This window comes from Indicator indicator, chromosome 1, assembly GCF_027791375.1.
Source record: "Indicator indicator isolate 239-I01 chromosome 1, UM_Iind_1.1, whole genome shotgun sequence".
NCBI classification, from domain to species: domain Eukaryota; kingdom Metazoa; phylum Chordata; class Aves; order Piciformes; family Indicatoridae; genus Indicator; species Indicator indicator.
Genome location: NC_072010.1, coordinates 29,173,148 through 29,200,553, shown reverse-complemented (window position 1 = coordinate 29,200,553; position 27,406 = coordinate 29,173,148). Strand labels below are relative to the sequence as shown.

Genomic DNA, 27,406 nt, shown 5'->3' with positions numbered 1-27,406 from the left:
GAGCTTATTCCAGATAGACTATCCAAGAGTTAAAAAGAGAATGTAGAAGTTAGCAAGAATGCACCCTGGCATCTGTAGCATCAATTTACATTGATTGTGTTGTATTCCAGCTTAGCTGTTTCCAGATGGCACTGTATTTTACAATTTCCTCTTGCAGTTGGCTGCTATCATACATAGATATAGTGCAACAAAGATGTACACAAGGGTGAATTATTGCCTGTTCATTGTTGTACACTCTTTCCCAAACATCTGTGGCTTTATTTATGTGGCATTTAGTCTTCCTCAGAAGAGTGCCTTTGCCTGGAAAAACAATATATGCAACAGCTACAAAAGACAAGGAGAAAGAGAACAGTATGGCTAATAATGAGAACACCAACAGCAAAAATGTACAGCGTTTTGTCACAGTAATCCTGAGGCTGATGGAAAGGTGGGATAAAATTTGGCAGGTACACAGAAAAAACCCAGTAGTTCCCAAGAATAAACCAGAGAAAGAGGAAAAGGCTGAGGGTTAGATGGATGTAGTACTTGTGAGCATTCTGCCTCCAGGGATACTCATCGTCATCATCATCATCAATCACAACAGACTTGGAAAGCAGCTGCCTCATCCTGGTTGAGTCGTACAGCAGGAGAGTCACCTGGAGGCATTGGGGGAGAAAAAGGGAATAAGTAAATTGGCTGTGGAAAATCTGAGCACCTTCTGGCCACTGCCAGCCTTTGGGCCAAATTAAAACTGAATGTGGGAAAATCACATAAGAGAAAACTGGGGAGCCACAAATGATGCAGATCCTGCTGGAAAATAATGCAAAATTTCCCTATGGTTTATTCACCAGTGAGATTTAGGCTGGATATTGGAGAAAAACTTGCCAATGGCAAACATGGAAAGGCATGAGAACAGATTGTGTAGGGAGATGGCAGCAGCTCCCACGCTGGAGACTTTTAAGAACAGATTAGAGTAACTGCTAAATGACTTAAGGAGAGTAGTTCCTGCCTTGTAGTGGGTGGATTTGTCTCTTCTAACTCCATTTCCATGGCTATATAGGTGAATCATCTTAAATTAAAATATGAAGGGTCTAGACTTCGACCTAAAGCCCTGATAAGTGTTTCAGATACTTGGAATGATTCTGTCAAGTTTTCTTCAATTAAGTGTAATTTTCTTGCCAGCAGAGAAATAGCTGGAGTACCATGATACCATAAGGTTATGAAGGTCTGGTCTACAGGGAAATGCCATAGGACTCGTAAGCAATGATTAGATTTCTAGTTTAGTCCTGACAATACAAAGTATGTAGATAGGTTGACTGTAGTGTAGAGAAACTCAAATTTCTGTCTCCTAGATGACTTTCTTAATTTTGGTAGGTTTACAGGAGTGATATATACAGGGTCCAACGAGGATTTGAGCTAAACATTCTGAAACCTATGTTATCATGCTACACTTGAAACACTTGGCCCAGTCCTCGAGGCACTAGCTGCTGTAATCACAACTTCCCTTTTGTAGGTTCCCATACAAGCCTGCCTGCAGAGCTGTGTGTTTAGAAAAGGGATCCTAGGAAACTACTGAACAGGAAGCTGGCTCTGCCAAACAGGAGTAAAATTCAGAGAGAAGAGTAAAGGAAGTGGGTTTATAAGCAGCTGTGGGGAGGGACATGCTGTCCAAGCAGGGGTTTGCAGCCATATTCTCTTTCCTGGTGCTATACTCTGTGCTCATCTTCTCTCATGAGAGAGAAGAGCACCCCTCAATTTACACTCTCCCTTCTCTATTAGTCAGTGATTAATGGTGAGAACACTGGCTAAGGAAAGCCATTTGGATATGTATTCTTCCTGGTTCATATTTTAGTCCATATGCTCCATTTCCTAGAGACAAGGATTAGCAAGAGGGTCTGGGAAATTTGGGAAGAGGATCATGTTGCTCTTCCCCATAAAACTGTTTCATTGTTTATAGATTACTAACTACTTGTTCAAAAAACAGCTATTTTTCTAGCCCAGATCTTGGTTTCAGTTTGAGATTAAAGTCCCAGCACCAACACATGCGATAAAAACAATTTCCACTGGATAGCTCACATCCAGCGATGCCCTCAAAATGGTAGGCGTATTCAAACCTTCAAAGCATCTTCTTGACTGATCATTTTAGGCAGGCTCGTAACACACAGAAGGGATAAACCTACCTGGCCAGTGTGTCTGAGGTTTCCACACGGGGATCTGTGACTTGACCTGAAGTTCTGTGCAACTCATTAGCTTTGAAGTGAGCTCAGTGCATATGCAGCTGCCTGTACTAAAACTTCACCAAGATCAGCAACAGGGATGGGGTTAAATGGCAGATGATCACTGGTTTTGAGGAAATTGGAGAAGCCTCCCAAGTGGTTTTGTGGCCTCTCCAGAGGCTGTAGAACAGTTCAGTTGCTTTTGTGAACATCTGTAGGTTGTCATTGCCTTTTAAAAGGCAGGAGGTGGCAAGAAAACAGATGAGCAGCCTACAGCTCTGGACCAGAATGACTTGCCGTTAAATTATGTCCATCACAGAACAGCATTCATTCAGGCTTCACCCTATACACATTCTCTCACCATGTAACTCTCAGAGGTCAAGCAAATGTACAGCTCAGTGAAGCTGGTGCAGTATGATGAACGTAACAGAGGGCAGAGTTGAGACAAGTGGAATTTGGCTACAGATCAAGCACTACGAGATGCCATACAAGGTATGCCAATTGAATTCTGACCAAATGTACTGCCTGACTGCAAAGTAGGCAGTCAGCTGAAGCCAAATTCAAGACATTTTTTGACATCAGCAGGGATATTAACTGACTCAGTACCATATTATTTAGGGTGAGAAAAACAGGCTTTAAAACAGAAATAGCTAAGAAACAATCACCATTTTTGATGAAGGCTTCAATTCAGTAGCATGAAATTTTCCTTTTGCTTCTTCTCTAATCTTTTCTAAACTATCATTAAATGAACATTTGATTGTACAGATAAGTCCACTGGTGTGATCAAATGACTAAGCATTTGATGGCAGAACTCAAAGCATAGCAAAGTTCTTGTAACAAGATTAAGAACTTCCTTTTTTCCTCCAGTTACTTACTCACTGACCAAAGGTCCTCAAGAGGGTGATTCATATCTCACTGATACAGTTTGGTTACTACTGTGACAGAGTGCAGGAAATGCAGAGACCTGAGTGGAATACTCTTTTCCCCTTCTTTTTATCCTGGCAAAGGGAAGGGTCTAGAAGCAAAGAGGAACATAGCTAGGTCCTGTCTGCATCATTTCTTGGCTCCAATATGCAGTGTTGTCAAGTCAGAGACTATCACGTTTCCTTTCAAGGGACAAGCTGGCTGTATTGAAACATTGGGCCACAACCCATCAGGTCTCTCTGTCTGTTTTGCTAGTGCCGGGCTCCTGGAAAGGCAGGCTGGGTGCCAGGTTGCTGCTGCCCCTGTTAGCTATGCGGGACAGCCAAAGCTACCGACACAAACGTTCCCTCCAGCAGCGGCACTTGCTGTTCTTAGCCCTTCATGCCCCAGAGGTGCAGTTCCGAAATTTTTCCTTCAGCTCTGCCCCTTTTACCTTCCTTTGACAGCAAAGAACAGTTTTGCTTAATCCTGCTGAAAAGCCTTAAAGTAGCTCTGCAGTCTGTTGTGACAAGCCTCTTCACGCCCACTAGCAGCCAGTTAGCACCATCTGCAAAGGGGCTGTGGCAACAGGGTGATCCTTTATCCTACAGCCAACAGTTACAGCTTTATAGTGACCAGGGTATAACAGGGATATGAGGGTGTTTCTACCTGTCAAGCAACCAGGCTCTGACTCAGTGAAGATATGAGTCCACTAGAAGACAGGTAGCTGTGGTTCAAAAATGCTGTGCCTACATTAATAAGCCCTGCTGTAATGCAAAAATATTTTTGTTCTGAAAGCAAGCCATGCTGCTGCATAATCATTGCTTCTGACCAGGTCAGAGAGGGACTTGTGAAGGACTATGTACAAACACGTGTAGTTTTATAATATTCCCAAAACTAGGAGAGTAACTTCACTTTTTGTTCAGCTTATGTGTCTGGAAACATAGGGAAAAGGTCTGGAAGGCTTGAAGGACTGCTTGTGGAGATAGGACTCCATTTACCACAGGCATCTATGTTATGTAGTGATTTCCCTTGGTTGAGCGGGTTCTGTGATGTAAGAGAAAGTCACACCACAGTGTGGGACAGTGCTGAATGCTGAACTCATTAGCATCCCACTTGACTGATGGGTGCTTCAAGAGATGGAACAAGCACAGTTCAGTCTTCATAGCACTCTTCACTACTGCATGCATGTAACTGTCTCGAGCCATCATTATGTCTTAACTAGCAAGTCAAAGTCTAGTCACACAAAATATTTTTCACGCGCAGAAGGCACATTACCTTTAAGCTGCCAGTCACACCACCCACCAACAGATATAATGGAATTAGTGGCTGAACTGGGCAATCTTCCAAAAACTTCATTCCTGAACAGCAAAAATTAATGTTTGTTATCTCAAGTGATCAAAAAGTTCAACAAACTGTACATGAAAACTAAAAACACTGTAAGTGAAGTGTGGTGCTTAGACCCAGCATCTACTGATAAGGAGGCTGAATTTAAAGGATTTTGCATTTCCCACTACAAGAACAAGCAAAAAGCAGAAGGAAGAGAGAAAGGTAGCAACAGCATTACTGTTCTAGCATTGCTGTTCTAGCATTGCTGATTGGAGCCACATAACACTGGTTATTAGCTTCAGCCACTGCATCTTTGTATGACTGGCTGAGCTGGACAGGAAATTTTTATCAGCAGTAGAAAATCCAGTGAAAATCAAAACTGTTTGGGAAAAAAAGAAATTCTGATAAGCCTCTCCAAGGCCTTCCCTGTTCGTTAGGTCCCATGGCTGTCGCATGTTCTTGAGTCAGATGCTTTGAATATAGAGAGCAAGTGCTTTTGGGAGCTCCTGGAACCATTTAAGCTTCCCAGGCAGCTGATAGGGAACCACAGAAGCTCAAGTTTCCAGGCTGTTTGGGTTGCTGGAGGCTAAAAGCATTGGTTGTTATGGAGCCAGGAATCTTGGCAGCTCTCAGATCTACTGCTAGAAAGAGAAAGATGTGTAAGTTTTAGGGAAGGGAGTGTATGGTGGTGTAAGGATGTTGCTGGCAGTAGACACTGAAGCTTGTGACACAGGCCTGTGGCAGTGAGGCTCATCTGTCCAAATATAGATGTCTGCAATGCAGACATCCATATCTGAACTAGTTTCCTAGACTCTCCTTGTAGTCAATAGGGAGAAATAGACACTTCTAAAATTCAATTTATCTCACCCTGAGATACACATTTAAAATAGGTCAGATGAGTTAGGTCCTGAAAGTTCCTCTTTCTCTCCATGGCTATACAAAGAATACAGGCAAACAGCTGTAGTTATCTAGTTAGCTGAAATGACTCTCCTGCCCTGCCCAAGTCTCTTACCCAGTGGCATCTTTAGGCAATTTTAAGCTGTTTATTACATATAATTTTATTGTTATTGATTCCATGTTTCAGGGCTTCTCCTGATCAGTTGCAGAGGACAGAAGGGATTTTCTACTTTATTCTTGATGTGCAAGTTGTTTTTTTTTCAAGGAGAAACTTTGACTTTTCTCTGAACAATTTGAGTTATCAAGATGCAGGATTCTGCAATCAATGTGCTGGTCTTAGTGCTAAACATCTCTCAGGTGGAACATCACGAAGGGTCAGGAGAGCAGTACCAGTAGAGGTGGGGGTTTTGTGACATTTGGTAGCTGTAATTTACTTTAGCTTGCTAATTTACCCACCAAATCCTCTGCTATTGCTGGTCTAAAACATTGCTGATGTGCTGAACCTCCCCTGTGCTCTCTGCTTAGCATAATACAGGTGTTCTGGATCATGGTTGCTTGCTCTAGATCTTACTTAAGTCATAGACACAGGGAAGTGTTTTGTGATGTGCTGTGCGTAAGGCCTATGGAGTCCAGTTGATTTTTCTGCACTAAATCTTTGTTACCAGCCTTCTCATAATTGAAAAGAACTGGACTTAGATGGATTTGGACTCTCTCCCTTTTTGTCCCATATTGCAAGGCTGTAATTTTTGTGTCCATTTTGCCACTATGTTACACCGAGACTTGCTCATACTCCCAGATTTACAGGGGTGGGCAACAGGGAAGTCATCACAAATTATATAGTTTCCAGAGAGCAGCTGCAAGGGTTTCCAGAGTCCTTGGCCCTGTAATAGCCTGCCACAAAAGCAGCTGGCCAGGGATCTCAGGGAATATATTCAGTTTAGAAACCTAGGTAATTACTATTTCCAGTGTGTTACTGAGATTTTGATTTGAGGCCCCTCCCCCCCCCAAAAAAAAAAAAAATTCAAGAAAACATGACTTCTTTTTTTTTTTTCCCATGGAGTTATGATTCTGATTCCCAGACAAATCTATTATGGAGGCCTTCCAGATATGTAACCTGACAGCAGTCAGTCTTGGGAAGGATTTGAACGACAGGGAGTGGTACCCTGTAGATTTTGGGAGAATATTGCAGGCGGATATGGTAGCCAAAGAGAACGTGAAAGGGGGTAATACAGGGGTAACTTTAAAAATACAGCTATGGATGAATACGATGGATGAATAGGATATATGGACCTAATGTTGCCAGATGGGCACTGATATTTGTTGCACTGAAATCTAGATACACTTCTCCTGTGCCAATCAGCTGACATGCAGCACATACTTATTTATCTTCCTTTGACTGTTCATTATGGAATCTATGGACCGTGAGAGATCAAAGCTCTGCTTCTACTGCAATGCACCCTGCAAGCCAGAGCTGTCTGTGGTTTACAGAGAAGAGCAGCGGAACCTGACCATGACACAGGCCAGAACATGAGTCCAAATGAATAAACAAGCAAGCTTTGCAAGGTCAGATACGGTAAGGATATCCAGCAACTTTGCATGGTGTCCAAAGGGTTTAAAAAAAGAGACAGGAGTCTTGGGGAAGGAGAGGTACTTGTGCATTTTACCTCCTGGCTACCACAGACCACCACCACAGTGGGGTTTAGGACGCAAAGTCTGGTGAAGTGGAAAGAGCACCCTTGAGCAATCAGGATATAAGCTTCACTAAGGACACCATTTGGGGTAGTGTTGTGTCATGGCCTGCAACATATCACTACTAACCAAGTGTCCTATGAAGCTCATGATTATCCATGAGATGATGAAGGCTCAGGATGAATGAGAGCCAATAGAGCATTTGCATCATTTTACCTACTTTGCTCTTTCCAGGTAGCTGAAAATGGCCAAAGTGCATCTCATAGTAAAGGAAAGCTGACGTATACCATGGCTAATCTGGTGTCTGGTGCCCACTTCCCACCTTTTTCTTCTAATAGGAGGCAGAGGCAAAACATGCTAGGCCATTTGCAATTGCTCCTAGTGGATGACTGCAGCTGCCATCACTTAGCACAAACCTCATTCTGGCCTTGGTCTGTACACTAGAATCTAGATGCTGCAGAGAATTTATCTCCAAGTAATTGCTTCTGAGCATCATTTTATCAGAAGGCATATCTGCAAATCAGAGGAAACTCACAGAAACTGAGTGGCTGAAGGACTGAAATGCAAGGAATGATTATGTTAACAACTGCTAAAGAGCAAGACTGGCTCCCACATGTAAAGATACAGAGTATGAGCATAGGCTTCAGACCACTGTCAGGAGCACTTGAGATTTAAGGAATTATTTGGTGCAGATGTAAGCACGAGGAGTAGTACTGGGTTAAGTTTGAATGGGGGACAGATTTAGACTGCCTGCTGAGAAAACAATGTCATCAGCATTCAACTGTGATTTAGCTACCCCTGGGGAAGGCTGTATATAAAGGTAGTTTGGACAACGCACAAGAATGTGTTATTGAGAACAATTCTTCACTAACCCAGAGCTTAAATAAATAAATAAAAGCATTTTTAAAAGTCCAGAAAAATCTATGAGGTCCTTCTGCAGCTATCTATTTTTGAAGTGTTTAGGGAATGAATAAATAAATAAATAAAAGCAGGGGGGGGGGGGAAATTATCTCTACCAGGAAAGGTTAGGAATCTGACTAAAATATCTGTGGCTTAAATGATGTCACAATTTTAGAGCTTGGAAAGATTGCTAAGTCCTTTTCATGTATCTTGACTTATATGCTTTGCAGAACTATTACATTTCAAAGGTGTATCATGTTAGTGTACAATTATTGCTGGGGCTACCAGTTGTTCATCTCTGAGTTTTAACCAATGTTATTATAGTCAATTTGTTTTCTTCTGCAGAAAGCAAATGCCAAAGTGGCAGGAGACACATCAACAAATTCTTCTCTGAGATCATGGTAATGGAATATTATCAGAAAATCAGAGGATTTTGCTTGGATAAAAAATATCTGCATTTTCCTTGACATTTCATTTTCCTGAAAATGCCTTTGCAGATATGTCGCTGCAGGAAAGCAATATCCTCTGACAACAGTGTATTACAGTGACATTATCTCTTAATTTCATCAAGTTCAGAAAAAAAAGGGGGCTCCATATCTGAATCCCAGAGCTCCAGCTTAATACCTCACCATACGCTTTCCACTCCTCACTGATCTTAAAGATACTATGTAATGTTCCTAGGAAATTATATTAATAAGTGGTCAGATTCCAGCCCTGGATTCCTTTCCAGCAGGCTGGCTGTCAATATGCATGCAAGCTATACCTCCCTTGGAATCATACCTTCCCAGCCCTATTCCACAGCTCAGGCTTATTCCGCCTGGGGAAAAGCTAAAGCCAAAATCCTCTTAAGGGATAAATAGCAATTTTAAGTTATGGATAAGCGTAAGAGCCTAAGTGTTGAGATGTAACAGTTCAGTCTATTTCCCTACTTCCTAATTGCCCCATAATCCCTCATTAGACCTCCCTAATTCCTAATTAGAACATGCTAATCAGAATCCCACCACAGTCATCACTGGTACTCGAAAGGCCCCAGATAAAGGAAACAGCCTTTAAGCCAAACAACCTTTAGCCAAACACTTTTTTTGGGGTGGGTTTGGTGAACTGTACGTGCCAACAGGCTAGTTATCCCAATTCCCTTAAAAGTTATCTCATCCCAATGCAGACATCTAAAAGAGGGTATGGGACTTTCACTGTCAGGAAAGCCCATTTCTCTTAACTGCTGGCAAGGGCAAGACAAAGCGCTTAGCTGGGTTACAGCTGCATACCTTCCAAATCTAGGCAGAATGCATCTTGGCCACATCATAGAATCATAGAATCAAACAGGATGGAAGAGACCTCCAAGATCATCCAGTCCAACCTATCACCCAGCCCTATCCAATCAACTAGACCATGGCACTAAGTGCCTCATCCAGTCTTTTGTTGAACATCTCCAGGGATGGCGACTCCACCACCTCCTTGGGCAGCCCATTCCAATGGGCAATCACTCTCTCTGTGAAGAACTTCCTCCTAATATCCAGCCTATACCTCCCATGGCACAGCTTGAGACTGTGTCCTCTTGTTCTGCTGCTGGTTGCCTGGGAGAAGAGACCAACCCCCACCTGGCTACAACCTCCCTTCAGGTAGTTGTAGACAGCAATGAAGTCACCCCTGAGCCTCCTCTCCTCCAGGCTAAATAACCCCAGCTCCCTCAGCCTCTCCTCACAGGGTTTGTGTTCCAGACCTCTCACCAGCCTTGTTGCCTTTCTCTGGACACGTTCAAGTGTCTCAATGTCCTTCTTAAATTGAGGGGCCCAAAACTGGACACAGTACTCAAGGTATGGCTTGACCAGTGCTGAGTACAGGGGAAGAATAACCTCCCTTGTCCTGCTGGCCACACTATTCCTGATACAGGCCAGGTTGCCATTGTCTCTTGTGGCCACCTGGGCACACTGCTGGCTCATGTTCAGTCTACTGTCAACCAGCATCCCCAGGTCCCTTTCTGCTTGGTTGCTCTCCAGCCACTCTGTCCCCAGCCTATAGCACTGCTTGGGGTTGTTGTGGTCAAAGTGTAGAGCCCTGCACTTAGCCTTGTTAAATCTCATCCCATTGGCCTCTACCCACCCATCCAGCCTGACAAGGTCCCTCTGCAGGGCCCTCCTACCCTCCAACAGGTCAACACCTGCTCCTAACTTGGTGTCATCTGCAAACTTACTGATGATGGACTCAATTCCCTCGTCCAGGTCATCAATAGAGATATTGAACAGGATGGGGCCCAGCACTGATCCCTGGGGGACACCACCAGTGACTGGCCACCAACTGGATGTGGCACCATTCACCACCACTCTCTGGGCCTGGCCCTCCAGCCAGTTCTTGACCCATTTCAGAGTGAATCTGTCCAAGCCACAAGCTGCCAGCTGCATGTAGAATTCATTTGCACCATCTTTCAAGGTGAACAACCTCTCAAGAACAGCCATCTTCAATGATCGTATGGACTCTTGAGGACATGACTTAAAATTCAAAGTGATCTGGCTACAGTCGTAAAAGACATCCAAAAATCTACAAGATGACAGCTGATAAAGCTGAGTGCTGGGGATAGGAGAGAAAACTTCAATGCAAGTAAAAAATGAGAAATGTCTGATAAGGAGCCACATTACCAAAAACCATCTGTGCTTAAAATGCACCATAAGCTAAATTTGAGCCAATGAGTTGATGCAGAGAGAGCATCTTTCATATTGAGGTGCATTTACAGGAATCCTGCATGATTATTTTGCACTGCTCGTTCCTCAGGTCTCACCTGCAGTCCTGTGTTTCATATTTATTTGGCTTTTTAAGGGGAGAAATGTAGTTACATTGGGTTTAGGCTAAAAAAGAGTGGCAAAAATGCATAAAAAACCCTACAGAAACAGTGACCTGTGAGTTCAGGATGAAAAAAAGTCAGGTTTTGAAATCTCGGGGGGGGGGGGGGGGGGGAAGGTAGAGTGGTGTTATAATAGTATCCTTCATACAGTTCAAAGGGTCTTTTGAGTAGGATGGTGACCGATCTGTCTTTGTGACCACGGTAGGTAGGACAGGCAGTAATCTGTTTAATTTGTCAAGGGGAAGATTTAGGTTGGATATGGGTGAAAATATTTTGTCTGTGAGAGCAATAAAATGCTGAAATAGGCTCCTTGGGAAGCTATGGAATTTCCTTGAGCAAGGGCAAGTCAGACATCTGTCAGAGATGCCATGAGCGTCAAGCCTGTCTGAAAGTGGAGGTGGCTGGTGTCTCTACTGATGTTTCTCAAGTGGGGGTTGCAAGGCCCAAAGGGAGCAGTGAAGTCCTAGAAAGTGCTCATTAAAAAAAAAAAAATCCATGTTAATGGTAAGGAAAAGGTGATGCTTAGGGGAAAAAAGAGCCTAATGCAGTTTAAAAATGTATAAAATTCTGCTGCTCAAAGGATTTTTCTTTCTTTCCTTAAATATTTGATCTTGAAATGCTACTCACAAAATGAGTAGGTTTGAGGGGTTATACAGAGACAGATCAGCCAAAAAACAGATCTCACTTTCAAAAAGGTGGAGAAATAGCAACCTACATCATCCCTTCCAGCATTACTCTTCTAAGATTTTTGCAGTGCAGTTAATACAGAGGGATTCAGATTAGTGAAATCTTCTCATGTGTCAGATTCTGAGCTTCCTCCCACAGATAGAGCCCTGTATTGAGGTAACACTGGAAGGAGTATTTAATACAAACAGAATTTCAGCACTGCTTCCTCTCTGCCACACAATGTGTGCTGGGATTGTTCCTGAAGCTAAAGTACCACACAGGTCTAATGGTTGGAAACTTTAAGTTTTGCAACTCCTATCTCCCACCAGATGCATAAGCTGCCACACAGTGATGGGAAGTTCCTATTTTTAAATTGCTTTAATAGTCAACTTACCTATAAAAGTCATGGACAGTGGTAAGGCAAGGAAAGCAAGGAGCCCAAATATGAAGCATGCTGTGAATAAGAAAAGAAGGATGGTGTTATTTGGGCTGGTTGAAGATTAGAAATCATCTTTACAGATGCCATTTATCCATAAAGTTGTGTAACATGAAATGCAGTTGATAGGATTAAGGTGGATGGTGTCTTTACAAATGAATAGTCAGCTAGAGGGACTGAGATAACAAAGGAAGAACCAGATAGTCCACCTTTACCTGGGTTATATGTAAATCACAAAGGGCCTCTGCTAAGTGCCTGGCCTGGGGTCTTGCTGTAAATCAGCAGGGTGCTCCCCAAAGATAGCAGACACTGAAAACAGCCTGAACTTCTGAACTTTTAGGACAGAGTGCAGGCTTAATAGGCTACTGAATATTAACATCTCTGCCCAGAGAAGTGACTAACCTAATTTAAGTGAACATATGATGTATGACACAGGGGGGGTTACGTGTAAAGGGGGACGTAGTAGGCATATCAGGAAGACTATAAATTCCAAGTACCTCAGCCAATGGGGAAAGGGAGAGGGAAATTTGCATCTGGGAATTCAGGATAAAATGGAAGCTGCACCTTCCAGCAATTGGAGAGACCCCACAGGGATCTGCCCTGTGGACTCTACCTTTATTCGAATGACGTTTTACAGGACTCCTCTGTCTCCACTGTGAACAGGAACCTCTAGCAAGTGACCAATTTTACTTACACAGTGCACTCAGTAGCAAGGGAATATCATGTTTGGGGTGCAGCACTTGAAATGATGGGACCAGCAAATAGTCCCATCACTCTCCCAGAGCTCAAGGTTCTCACATATTGTTAGGCCTTGTATCCATGGAATAACAACGACAGACTCAAAGTGCTTTTTTGCTACTACTTCTGGCTGATGTCTTAGCCTGCATCAGTTTTAGAGGCACTGCCAGGTGACTGTGCAGCAACAAGTAACATTGCATCAGCTAATCCATGGCAACTGATGAGCCATATCTGTTTGCTAAGCAAGTATCAGCTTTAATGCAATTCCACTCAGTTTTCACTGATAGCTAAACAAACTGTCTTTATTGTGATGCAAACAGTTTCTGGCTTGTCTAACTCCCTTGGCCCAGCTCAGCTTGTAGACACAAAGCCAGCAGTCCTGCTGCAAGGAATGAGACCTCCTCACTGGGCTACATCAGCTAAAACTGCATGGGAGGATGCTCTTAGAGGGTGCACATAGAGTGTTCCCACAAATGAGTGGATCCAAAGTGTTTAGTTACTCCCTGAGAGCTGCTGATATATCTGTGTCCTGGTATTTTCCCAGCACAGCCTGATGCTGCAGAAGGTGGATGCTTACCTTTGCAGAAAGTGAAAAAAAAAAAATAGTATCAAGAACAGTGTGAGTAGCCTGTCTTAAAAAAGCTGCCACCTCTGTACCCAATCACCAACGCTCAGCAATATTAAAATGAAACGCTGCCCTGCAAAACGCAAGTAAAACATGATGAGGACATTGTGTGGCAAGTGTTCCTGCAGAGCACTTCTGCAAATGGCTCAGTCTGCAAGTAGATGCCTAAGGAGGCAAAAAGGCCATAAGTGGAGGTGGCATAGATTGCTGAGAGGCTGAGAAGGGCACGGATAAGAAAAGGAGCAGGATGTCTCCTTGGAGGCTTATGAAAAGAATGGGTTGGTTTGGAACCAGCTTTCCCTCAGGCAAACTGTGTCATGCAGTTCCCCATGCCAGAGAACCGCAAGCTCTGCAAGGAGAATGCCATCCTCCTCGCCGCACAGGAGTGGGGACACTGCCAGCATCCTGCATACAGTGCCTCTCCGAGAAACTCTGCAGCACTGCCAAAACATCACCCTCAGGGTGCCTTGGAGAAAAAGGCAAATGTCTTTGCCTCCTTTTTACAGAAGGAGAAACTGAGAGGACATGGGAGCAGCATCGACATTCAGGGCAGATCCACCAGGCTTTCTGAGTCGGGAATACTTTTCATGGGAGCACACCATCCCCCACACACTGCTCATGTTTTCTCTGCAGAGGAGGATCTTACACTTCAGTGCTTGAGAGACATCTTTCTTTCTCAGAAGTAGCATGTTTGTAATCTCTATGAATTGGTAGAGACTGAAGGTATTTTGAGCTGAAGAAAGCAATTCTGTTCTTTTGTGCTACCCCCTCCTCCTCTCCCTGTTGGCCAGTCTCTCACACACGTTTTTGCTCAGGCTCTCCTGTCTCTTGAATGCTGTACAGGACAGAAATTCTTCCTCTGCTTCAATAGTGTCCTACACTCAACTAAGCTCTTTCAAATATTGACAGCCTCTCATTAGAACTCAGCTTAGAGTGTCCCTTTTCACCACATGTCACATTTCATGCTAGGTGATCTTGCTGTTACATTATCTAGACTATTATTTTCATGTTCGGAAGCAATGGTATTATAGCTGAGTTGGGCTTCCAACACACTCATGGGCATCACCTGCAAATAGTGCCCACAGCCTGAGCAGCTCATATATCTGATATCCAAATGAGTGTAGTTCAGATCTGCAGGAGTTGCAGCGACTGCCTGATGTTGCCAGAAGTGCTGTCATTGGGGTGCAGGTCTCAGAGCGACATCACCCCTCTGTCTGCAGTTTCATAGCAGCCTCCTGTTTCTGCTCTTGCTGCCCAGGTAAGTGCTCAGGAGCCTGGTGGGAGGAGGCATCATATCATTTCTTAATCATGCAGCACATGGTCTGTCTGGACCCCAGGAAGAGATGCTGCAGTAGCTCTGTAAAAGGCTTGGCGGGGGCCAAGTATGTGTGGTGCTGCACATCTGGTACACAGGTGTCTGTGTTTGGTTGTGTCTAGCATCTACCCAATAGCTTGATTTTGAAGGGAAGAAATGGGAGATAGGGAGTACTTGGAGCTCAAGAGAAGAAGATAATGGTTCATTAATTCCCCTCCCAAAGCAGTCGCTGGGAATGTATTTACTCATTATCTCCCCATTCAACTACAGCCGCTTAGGTCTCGAATTGGAGGGGCAGATGCATACTCTGGGAAGGCTTCCAGATCCATGTTTAACAAAGCGAGGCTCTCAACAATTGACTACACAACTGGCAGTGGCTCTCAATGCAGCTAGCAGCACTAAAGACTGTTTTCCCTGAAATATGTGGGGTTTCTACAGAAATGCTCCTCAGTCGGGACACCTCCCTCCCCCCTCCACCTCCTGTCTGGATTTGACTGGGTTGTGCTGCCCCATTCTGGTCCTGAGACAAAATTGCTCGAGAAAATGGTGTTTGCCGCAGGGTGCACAGCTCTGCAGGGGACGCTGCTGTCTCACACGCAGGGTTTGTGGTATTTCTAAGTCGGTGGTATCACCTCATAGGCTGTTCAGAGAAGCCCCTGTGGACCCACTCCCGGAAAAATTAACCGAAAAGGGCTGGTAGTCTCTGAAAACGCAACACCGTGAAGGAAGCATTTCCAGGCATGGCTAGGAAGGACATCTGCTCTGTGAAGCTGTTGTCAGGGCATCAGGCAGGAGAGACCCCTGCTCTGTACCACCAGGGCAGCTCGTGGTGGCACATTGATAAAGTTCTGCTATGGCATTAGCAAGTGAGTCCTAATGTGCTGAACAATGGGGAAAGGGAAGAATTCATATCTGGCATCACAACAGAGGAAGAAGAGAACAAGTGGCGAGGAAGAAGAGAACAAGTGGCGAGGAAGAAGAGAACAAGTGGCTGTATATCTTGCACATTCCTTCATATCCATGGGCACAAAAATCAGATCAGGGCATGAAGATTTTGCCCAGCAGGATGGTCAGCTAATATAAATCTGCTGTTTATCTGAGTTACCCCTGCCTGGGTGTCCTCAAGAAAATCATCATTAACATTACAGCTGTATGTCACAGTCTCTTTTATCTGATGCCTGTGCCATTATGTCTTCCATAGCTGTGTCCCTGCACTGCAGTTCTCCTCCCTCTGGTACTCCCTTTTTCTCCATCCCTGGTTATGTGCATGTGTGGTGGCCTGAAGGCATGCAGCAGATGAGTTGTCATCTGCCATGTGGGACAGATCTGGAGGTAGTACTGGATGTGACTCCTCAGACTCAATTTTTCCTCCATGATTTTCCGAAGCACTTGGAAGTTTCAAATCAGTTCAAGCTGCCCCTGTTTACTTTGAAGACAGAGTAAAGTTACTTTCTTTTCAGGTAAGAAGGGTCCTCATGGGATTTTCAGAAGTGATTTATGAGTATAAATCTCAGCCTACCCACTCTTCTTAGGTAGTATGCTAATAATGGCTGTGATTCAACCTACTCAGTAGAGTGTGTGACAAGCTCTCTAATAATAAATACAGTAATAAATGAAGTGTTGTGTACATTAACCTCACTCAAAAATGTTGTTTGTTCTATAGCCTGTAAGGTTCCTCATTTAAAAAAAAAATATTTTCTTTTTTAGTAAATGAGATGAGCTTCCAAACAAGTTCTGCAGTTATCCCACTATTTATCTGCATGAGCAGGCTGAGGTGAAAAACTCCATGTGTATATTCACAGTAGTTCCTTTGGATGCCCTGGGAGAACAGTGCTTTGAAGGGGGCTGACTCTCAGCCGTCTGGATGTGAGTAAATTTGGGTCAGTTGTGTTGGACCAGTCATGCCCTGACGCAGATGGAGATAGTAGTGCCCTAGCTTAGCAAGTAGGGTCATGTCTAACAGGCTGAAGTGCTGACCAGTAGGCAATACCTTCATCCACCTTTTATTTCTGTACTGGTTTTAGGGCTATGCCTTTAAATTTTTTCACAGATCTTGAGCAGAAAGTAGTAAGAATGTAAATAAATCACTACTGGGTGTAAAAAGGAAAAATAATGATTATTCTAAACAATTCCATTGGAAGGATAGCTCCCTTAAGATTTAGTTCTCAAAACAATATTCAGTTCTGTTGTAGCAGTCTGGCAGGGTGTTTCTGCATTTCTCTTCTTACTTCCTTCACTGGGGAGATAACAACCTGATACTGACCTACTGACTAACATAATCTCTGCTTCTTTCTTCTCTTTCTTCCCTTTGAACAGAGTGGGGGGATGCAGAGAGCCAGCTTTCCTGGCTTTGGCCAGGAAGGTTTGGTGCTGCCTTTGTTAATTGTAAATATTGTAAATACTGTATATTTGTATATATTCATTGCATTCCGTTGTAGACTGTAGTTTTGCTTGTAAATATAGCTCCGTTTGCTTCCAAACTGAGCTAGTCTGGTGCAGTTAATATTGGGAAGGGAATTTCAACCCACCACAATTTCTTCACAGTATCTGCAGGCATCCCGTGAAGTATTGCCAGGGACTTGGAGAAAAGAAAATATGTAGTGTTTGTGGGTGCTACAGTGGCAAAACAAGCCTCAATGGATGTTCCTGTGGAACCAGCTCCAGAATGGTCCCGTGTTTTATAGACCAGGAACAAGTCTGCCCTTGTGTTTTGGTAGCTGTGAGTACTTGCATGTCTTTCTGGGCTTTTGAGGGACAGGAAAATGTCACTACATCAGATAGGATGTGCAGAAAATGAACGAACTTTGAAGGAAAAATAATAAAATCTGTTCAGCATGGCTACCCAACAGTCAAATGAGAGAATATGACAGCAAGGACTCAGAAAAGGACCAGTGAGTGATCCTGGCCAAGATCTATGAAGAGAGCTTCACACTCATGAGAGCTATGAAGGTAGAGACATGAGATGAACTTGAATAGAAGTAAAGATTGCTCTGTCCATAAGATTAAGTGCCATAGCAAGGAGATATATTTATGGAATAGTTAACAGTCTCTTGGGACAAATAGCAGGAATTCCACCTCAGAATAATTTAATCCCTTGACCAAACTAGATACTCAGCAACTGGACAATACAGTGTATGGAACAGCCATGCCCGTGTTGGTCTCCAGATCAAGCCACAAAAGCAGGCAAGGGTAATACAGATAAAACTGACTTGCAACCTAAATCCAAGCTCTGAGACATCACTGTTTTCTTAGATAAGGTTGTGTCACTGTGAAATAGCATTTTTGTACCTAGATAAGCCATGCCAAGATCACACCACCTAGAGTTTAAGTTACAGGTTCCAGCACTGACACCAGCAATGCTGCTCTCATCAGAATTGGTGTAAAATAAGGAAGTGCCAGTGTTCTGGGAGCCTTCAAGATAAGAAGCCTGTAGATGTAGATGCAAATGTAAATGTAGGTGCTTTTAGGGGCTAGGCAATATTGCAGAGTGGCTTGTCTGAATGTGATGCCTTTCCTCTAGCTTCTGAACTACAGTTATGTCATGGTTTAGGCATTGGGCACCAAAAATAAAAACGTATTATGTGGTGTGGGAGCTGAAATCCCCCCCACTGACAATAACCAGGCTAGCTCAGTCTGGAAGCAAATGAAAAGCTGTATTTACAAGCCAATCTACTATCTATGATGAAAAGCAATGAATATGTACAAATATACACAATTCACAACAGTTACAAATATGTGCAATCAACAGAAAAGCACAACCAAGCTCCCTTTGCTTCCCCCAAAAGAAAGGGCCTCTCCTCCCTCAGACCAGAAAGAGTCCCCCAGACCCCCTGGCAGAAGGCAGAGAGTTAAGAATCAGAGAGGCTGTTAAACTTAGCTTGCCAAGGACAGTGTGTTATCTTCAGCCAGAAAAGAAGAAGCAGCAGCCAGACAGAAGCCCAGCAAGTTGCGAGCTCAGACTCTGACTGCCCCAACTTTGTTTTGAGTAGTGGTTCTTAAACATTTCTATCTATCCGATGGAAGTGTTTAGAACAATCGTTATTTTGCTTTCTTACACCCTATAGTGACTTATTTACATTCCTTCACCTTCTCTGCTTGAACTTTGCAAAGAAAAATTTAAAAGACAGCTTTAAACCATCACACTTCTGAACTACAGTTATGCCATGGTTTAAGGTATTGGATATGGCCCCGTTTCTAGATGTAGTTTTGAAACAAGATTTAGGTATTGCATAAAGAGCCACCAGTTTGCTTTGCAGTATACCCAAAGTAGTGGACTGGCCTCCTTTTTTTCAGGCAGTTAATTGAGGACTGCCCTAATGTTCTGAACTTCAGTTGCTATACCAAGAATGAAAAGAATTTTTAAAATGCTACACAGGTAAATTTAGGGTAATTTAAATATCATGAGACCATGAGACGAATGTGGTGCGGTGCTGAAATGCTCTTTGTAAAAATATACACAGGATTATGAGAAAAAGTGAAATGTGTCACTGAACTTCAGGAGGGTTTGCATTTTAATGAACAGAAAATCAATTTTGGATGCACTAGCTGAGCCATAAATAAAGCTGAGCTGATTTTGAACTTAACTCTAATGACAAGCTAAAGATAATGAGTTTCCTGGACCAATATTTCTGAGCTGCCTCACTCATAGGTAACTTTGTGAGTATCTGCGAGGGTGCTCCTGGTGTAAAACAGCACCGAGATCAGAACTAATCCCTTCCTTTCAAATTTCAGAATGATCGTTTTCTCTCATCATTAAAGTCCCAGTGGCAATTTAATACCAACAGGGAACAGTGACCTTTTGCTTGTAGGCTGTGGGAACACAACTCAGAGAAAATACCACTTTTGCCTTTTTCTTTTGTTGTGATATTCACCAGTAGGCCCAGTTACCCCCTGCATATTCTTTCTGTGAGGTATGAGGGAGCCCATGCCAGCCCAGTCCTGCTCCCAGGACTTCTTGGGGTTTAATGAAAGCACTGCATGCTCCATACCCCTCAGTGTTCATCACTCCTCAGCCCCCCATTCCCCTGGGACAATGATGAGTGTGGAACAAGTGGGCCAGACAATGTCCTCTCCTTTCTTGCCTGTGCCAGGTTCCTTGGAGCAGGCCTGAATCCAGGCCAGGGCTGTCTGTCCCCCTGGGCTCAGTTTTCTCTGAAGGGTTGTAAAGCATCATGGAGTTAAGAGGCTTAATCATTACTGAAGGTTTGTTCTGAGCTGAGAACTTTCCAACTGAAGCAAAAAGCAGGAATATTAAAGACCCCAAGGTAACAGCCCTAGGCTGGCAAATGCAGCAATTAGTGTGGGTGAAGTATCAATTATGATGAGTGGTCAAGGGGTTTTCTTCTCCTATTTAGAATTAGAAATTGCTACTTCCTAGAAGTGAAAGGAAAAGGCACTTGCAACTCAGAATAAAAAGAAGATGCAGTCAGTGGGAGTAAGCTGCTTTAAAACCCTTGGATTTTAATCTCCTGCCAAGAACACTGCTTTCCTGGTCTTACAAAACCCACTCCTGAAGCTTATTTCTCCTGTGCCTCTTCACGCAGCTTCCATAGCCCCCGGCCCAGGTCAGCTTTCTGCTGTGTTGCTTCTCAGAGGGCAAGAACCCAGGCTGAGAGCTGTCAGCTCATTACACCCCTTTGCATCTTCTACCCTGGATGGGAAAAATCAGGGTTTTTTTTTTAAGCCAGTGAGCCCAGTCTGTCATGGTAAAATACCTCCATTCACATAATTGATGCTTCCTACTCAACAACACGTGACCACTTCTGAGGGCTACCTGCATCTATGGTGTCTGTTGTGCCAGGGCATGGGCAAGCAGAGGGAAGAAGACCCTATTCCAAATGTCTCTGGGTGAAAGAGGAGCTATTCCTGACCATACTCTGTCCTGGACCTCTTGTGCATACATCAACACACAAGCTGGCAGCAGGAATTGCTTTTCAGGAATTTCTTCTGGGGCAGTTTGTTTCCAAGCTGGCTGTGCTGCTTGCTGTTTGCCAGGTGGTCTTTCCCTGCTGAAACTTCTGCTGGGCTACGTACAAGGTACCACTTGAAACCAGAGACAAATACATTATATTGCTGAGGTTGTCTGCTGCAGCACATATTTAGGTACTTGGCAGTGTTTCTATTTGTTTGAAATTTTACACTGCTCTGCTGTAGTCCAAATACTGCAGCAGGCAGGTGCTGTTGGGATAGAGTTACTGTTGTACATGCTATCAGTGCCCAAAATTGCCTAGGAAAGGAAATAGTGCAGAAGGGAGGAAAGAAAATGGACACTTCCGTGGAAGATTCAGTGCAAGCTGGTATCATCTTAATTCCTTTATATACCTGGCTTAGTGACAGGGCTGCTTAAATACAGAAGAAGATTACCACCAGAACCGCCTTACCATTGCTGGCGATTTTAGATATGCAGCGGTGGCAGGCTTTCTCTAGGCCAGCAGTCATTGTGAAGAGCCTTTTGAAGTTGTCTGTGGGGATACAGAAATGAATATGGTTAAGAAAAGCGTCTTTAACTTGCTAAATATCTTAACTTGAAATGAATATGGTTAAGAAAAGCGTCTTTAACTTGCTAAATATCTTGACTCAAAGTCGGTCACACAATTGAGCAACCTTTCACTACCCTCAAAAAAATTCAAGACATCCACAAGCCCAGACAGCAGCCATCACTGTGGGATACCCAGAGTCAGGTATGACTTCCAGCAGCTTGGAGCTTGCCTGCTGGTGATGCTAGGGCTTTGAGGTCACAGGAAAGCTGGGGAAGAAGTACTAATGCTATCTTCCCAAAAACTATAAAAGGTTCTGTCATGCCTGTGATTGGGGTTAGGGCAGGACAAAGTGTATTTTACTACTATGGGAAAACCCAGTGAAAAGGTGAAGTTTCACCACACAAACCTTTACAAAAATTTAGTGAGCAAAAATGAATTAAAGAAAAGGGGAGAAGAGAGGATGAAAATATTTTTAAAACTGAGGAGGATTCTGAAGGGCGTTATGGAATAAAAAACTGCAAACCACAGGGAGCCAGAACAAAATGCCTGTGATAAAAATGTAACTGAATTAGAAAGCAGCTCTTTGTAAAGGAAAGTTTTTATGAGGTGGGGTGAAGGATGAGCAAGCAGCTGGTCATCCAAGGTCTGGGCATCAGACAGCACCAGACATTTAAGCAGCATCCAGCATCAGTGAGAGAGTGGAAAGCTCACTCACACCCCCACACACCCCCGCCAAGTGAAAGATGAAGGTGTGTGTGGAGGAGGCCAGAATGTGGGGAGCTGCTTTCCTCCACATATCTCAAATTAGCCTCTAAATTTGCTAGTGATTAAAGAGCATTATTTTAAGCTTAGCCTCATTCTGGTCTAAGCTGACATGAAATCCACTCTAGTGGGATTTCTTGTCATGCAATGCTGAGTCCAGCTGGCCTAGAGCCTACTAGGTACCACAGGGCCCTGGAGCTGTGTTGAAGATGAAAACAGACTTGTACCACTCAGCTGGCATGCAACCCAACTCCCCTCCATAGACTTTCCAAGCCCTACCAGATGCAGCTGAGCAGAGCTGTCTTCTGTGAGCCTGCTTTTTCCTACAAGGCCAGAGACTCATTAGTGGCAGCAGCACTGCTGCCATGGGGAATGGGATGGGTTTGCCTCTTGCATGCTGGCATTGAAGTTTCTGTTTCCCAGCAGTGATGGCAGTGATAGAGGCAGATCTGTCTTTACCTGTTGGTGAGCAGCCAAGCAAGCAGCAGGGACTGACGCTTCCACAGACATCCCCCTGAGTCAGTAACCCATGCTGAGACACTTACATGTAGCAGCCAGCCACCAGTATGTATATCCAGGTTTGTAGTGTGCACCATTACATCGAGTGTCTCATGTATTTTAGCTCTTCTTCTCCAGCACTCATCTTCATACTATGCCAGAAGCCTCATTTGATGGATGTTACTGCTGTAATAAGCCTTGCAAATCCCAGTGGACATCTCCATCAATACTGAACCATGGACTTGAATGGAGATGACATGTGAAGGCCTGACCTCTGGGGCATACAATCTCTTTGTCCCAGCCACCAAGCCTTCATTAGGATAACAAATACTCTTCCTTCGGGTTGCAACTATTGACAAATATGATAAGGAAGGAAATGAGCACTGTTGTGTGCTTGGGGAAAATGGGGAGGAGAAAGCAAAACTGGTAGTTTCCACAAGTAACACGTTAAACTTTAAAACTTTTGGTGTAGATTTGTTACTAGAGAGTGTACAAACAGGTTTTCATTTTGAGTATGCTGTTGGCTGCTGACAAACAGGTAGAGATTGGTAATATTTAATCTTTGTATAAACGTTCATGACTAGAGTTAACTCTATAACAGTAAGTCTTCAGGAAACCACGTTAACAAAACTGATGCCATATTAAAAACTGGTTGGATACCAAATTATCTTCAGCAGAATTGTGTGTGGCTGTAAATGTTTTATTTTCATAAACAGAGGGTATAACATATGTTTCATCTAAATTTACTCTTATTTTACACTAAAGAAGACAAACTGAAGGAGGATTTGGTATCTGGGAGCATGTCACCATCTAGTGATGGAGACCAGAAATGGCTGTGAATCAAAGCTCTGTGCAGTTCTGACAAGTGAGATAAGGAAAGCAAACCCATGATGGCTGCACACAAAACATGTTTGCATAAGGACACACAACCACCAAACAATGGTTTCAGTCCTTCCTAAGACATCGACTTTGACTCCTACCAGGCTGACAAATCCCTCAGGGAAGTTATGTTTGCTGGATAAATAGGTGTTGTCCCTTCCCCCCAGCCCTCTGGTGATTCTGCAGAAGCTGCTCGCTCTCTCTCTCTCTGTGTCTTAAAGATGAGTATTACCCTGCATGTCAATGCATGAGGGTGCTTAAGTGCAATTCAGCAGCTGGGGAATGGTTTTGTTCCCAACTGAAACAGGGAGCTGATCACTGAAACTTGAAGGAAACTGCACATAGTGTGGCGTGCAGATTGGTGGCATGCAAAGGTAGGATGAATGTCCTGCCAAACAGTGCCCTATCCCAGTTTTTGCTTACGAGTTGGGAAAATGACATGCAAAATGGAAAAATCAGCCACAACTTAAAAAAAAAAAAAAATTAAAGACCAGAGCCAATTTCTGGACCTCCACCCTTTAGTCCTTCCCTAGGGTAATTTGCCAGAGGTGAAGGATCTGTTCTTGTGTTACAAGGGCCAGGAGGGAGGGGGACAAGTTTCTAAGCCCCTTGCAAGAGGTTGGGGCTGCTCTAAGCAGCTGTTTTTTGGGGTGGCAGGTTGCAACCCAGCCAGAACAGAGCCACATCATCCCTGTACCTCCCCCATCCTGTCCAGCACTTCCCCATTCAGTGCCCTCTCAGCTGGTGGTCTGCAATCATGTTTGCTCCAGAGTTGTGGCTGCTTCCCTTCTGGAGCCCACACTGTGTCCCACATTGATTCCTTCTGTTGTAACTTGGTTGCTTGTCTCTGAAAAGCAGCAGTGATAGGTCTGCATAGTACAGATTCTCCATCCAGGTTTCTTTTTTTAGTCAGTTTTATCTTTGAAATATTTTTCTGGTCATTATTCTCACCATAAATGTTTAGGTAACATGAAGAGGAGCACTGACCAAGGTGGATCCCTGACCCACAGCAAAACTGAAAGGTGGCTTCATGCTGGTGCTGCCACACATCAGCTGAAACAAGGGCCACCTCCACACTTGACCTAGAGTGTTTGGTCTGCTTAAACTGACCTCTATTCTCTCCCAGCTTCAGATGCCCTACTCTGTACCGACAGCAGGTAGTCACTGGAGCTTCCTAAGACCACAGTTCCTACTTGATGGCTACTGACTGCAGAGGGATCCTGCAGGGACATGGTAGGGGCATATGGGCCAGCAAACCCCTCAGGACCAAGGCTGCTCTCTGAAGACTGCTAAAGGGAATGGCTTCTTTTTAGTTTTCTAAAATATTCAGAGCAAAGTCGTCTTCCAGAGCAAATTCTTTCCAAACAAACCACAAAGCCCCACACTGGTTTTTTTCTCAGCATATCATCCACTTCCCATCAAATCCCTCTTACCTGAGAGTCTTGTGAGTGCCAAATCTCTTCACCTGTCCACGTGGAAGACCAGGTAGAGGAACCGCAAAATCCAACCTTCAGTGAAAGCTGACTGGAAGATCCTCTCTGGTGGGACCCAAAGCCACTCTTGGCTCCCCAGGACCCTGCCCGTGGGTGGTGAGGCTGAGGTGTGGCTCAGTGGCTTTTATTCCTTCTGGCTGCCTGCTTGCACACCTCTCTGCAGCAGCACTGTGGGAGCTGTGGGATGTGGGAGCGATTGCCAGCAGAGCCCATCCTCATTAGTTTCCCCACTCCCACAGTTGGCTGGAGCCACAGCCCACCCTGCGCCATTACAGGGTGTCAGCAGGGGGAAGCAAAGGACCCCACACATCTGTGACTCTATCAGAGGGAGAAAAAGAAATTTCTTTCACAGTGGCTTTTATTTCAGAACAAACCCCCATCATTTATTAAAAAATCAGTAGTGAGTGCTAAGTAATTGGTTCATTCTTTGTGCTGTTTCCCCCTTTCCTATCAACGCAGTTGATAGAGCTCTGTGCAAACCACCACATGTAAAACCTGAGGTGTTGGCTGGTTTGTATGCCTTGCATCATCCTGGCAGAAGTCTGTTTGCTAGGTGGTTACTTACTAGGTCGCCTTCCCATCAGCAGGTGACAATTTGGTATCTCAGGTCTAATTATAGGTGCAACATCACTTTCTGGAAAGCTGTTGTTTCTGTATGAGAGAAAGTAGGTTGAGGGAGAGCACCTCTGTGGGAGAAGTGACAGTGCTCCTAAAGACTGACCTGTGTTTCATTCCTTTTAGAAAGGCCCTTCAGAGAAACTATAGGTTGCCTGCTGTGTTAGTCATCAGCAGGGAGCTGACAAAGTGCCTGCTATGGCTCAAGAGGAACAATTCTGCTGTCAGTTGTCAGGCTTGCACAGTTTGTGGCCAATATCACTTCTAGTACTAAAGGATTTGCGCTAAGAAAAGGGCGTCCCTGCTGGGGACTGCCACGGGATGAGAAATGATGGCTGACCTGGTATGCTGCTGAGTTAGCAAAATACACATGCATGTGCACAAACACAAATGAATGCTGGTTTTTATACCTGCCATGCTTTTCCCTGCTGCATGGCCACATGCTCTGGAAAAAGTACTGACAACATGATTGTGTGACTGCCTCTTTTCCATAGCCTAGCAGAGTTGACAGAGGTGAAATACTTAGCTCTTTGCCACTTCTTCACCCCCTGGGTGCTCCTATTCTGAGCACAGATAACGCCAGGGAGGAAAGAAGCTTGTACCATGCCCACAGCACTGCCTGCCCCACAGCTGCTCATCCCAAACTAAGGTTTTTGACACACAGAACATTGTGCAATCTAAGGTTTTGCTTTTCACAGAATCACAGAATCAATAAGGTTGGAAAAGACCTCAAGGATCATCAAGTTCAACCTGTCACCCAAGACCTCAGGACCACTAAACTATGTCACCAAGTGCCACGTCCAGTCCCCTCTTGAACACCTTCAGGGATGGTGACTCCACCACCTCCCTGGGCAGCACATTCCAACAGCTAACAACGCTCTCCGTGAAGAACTTTCTCCTCACCTCAAGCCTAAACTTCCCCTGGCGCAGCTTGAGACTGTGTCCTCTTGTTCTGGTGCTGATTGCCTGGGAGAAGAGATCAAACCCCTCCTGGCAACAACCTCCCTTCAGGTAGTTGTAGACAGCAATGAGGTCACCCCTGAGCCTCCTCTTCTCCAGGCTAAACAATCCCAGCTCCTTCAGCCTCTCCTCGTAGGGTTTGTGTTCAAGGCCTCTCACCAGCCTCGTTGCCCTTCTCTGGACACATTCAAGAGTCTCAATGTCCTTCTTAAATTGAGGGGACCAGAACTGGACACAGTACTCGAGGTGCAGCCTAACCAGTGCTGAGTACAGGGCAGAATGAGTTCCCTGTTCCTGCTGGCCACACTATTCTTGATACAGGCCAGGATGCCATTGGCCTTCTTGGCCACCTGGGCACACTGCTGGCTCGTGTTCAGCTGTCAACCAAGCACCCCCAGGTCCCTTTCTGCCTGGCTCCAGCCACTCCGACCCCTCTGGTTTGGTTCCTTGGGTCACATCTTTCACACATAGCATGAGGCCTCAGTGGAGGCTCTGTGAGTCAAGGAGACCTAGTGCAGGCATGGCCATGGCACTGTGGAAAGGTCACCAAATATTATTAGATATTTTTTATAAAATGGAAAGAAATGTCAGCACTCAAAGGAATGGATCAAAAAAGAGATCCAGCCTTGCACACCAACGACTTGGCACTTCCATGAGCCATCAGCTCCATGTGAAAAGGTAGCAGCAGCTCTTAGGGATGGTGAGAGGTGTAGCACATGGGGTGGCAGCAAACACAGAACAGAGTAAAATCCTAACTAAAGCTGTTTCTGCAACTATAAAGCAAGACAATTTCAAAGAGAAAAGGGGGAACTTTGCCAGTGTTTCTTCAGGTGCCGGCTCCCTCAGCACTCACAGATGCAACCCACCAGGGCCCATGGATTTGTGCATGTTTGTTCCATCCAAGAGATCTCTACCCCAATCCACACTGACCACTGGAGAGTCTTCCTCCCTCCAGTTTTTCTGTTTTACCTCCGATGTCTGATATTTCTGAGGGCTAGTCTCAGCAGTTAAGACTGAGGCAAAGATGACATTCAGTAGTTCTGCCATCTCTGCATTGCCTGTCACCATGTCTCCCATCACATTGAACAATGGCACCACATTTTCCCTATTTTTCTTTTACTGTTGATGTATTTTAAAGATGCCCTTCTTGTTATCTTTCATTTTCCTATCTAGGTTTAGTTCCAAGAGAAC

General features: G+C 44.3%; 1 protein-coding gene across 1 annotated transcript; it reads right to left on the bottom strand.

Annotated features, from left to right (window-relative positions):
* Nucleotides 1-272: 272 nt before the first annotated feature.
* Nucleotides 273-20,967, bottom strand: TMEM272 (transmembrane protein 272). The gene is made up of 4 exons (XM_054390336.1): nucleotides 20,910-20,967; nucleotides 11,810-11,869; nucleotides 4,377-4,459; nucleotides 273-635 (listed from the first exon to the last, which is right to left on the bottom strand). Exons 1-4 carry the CDS (start codon nucleotides 20,965-20,967, stop codon nucleotides 273-275), a joined length of 564 nt encoding a protein of 187 aa, XP_054246311.1.
* Nucleotides 20,968-27,406: the final 6,439 nt, after the last annotated feature.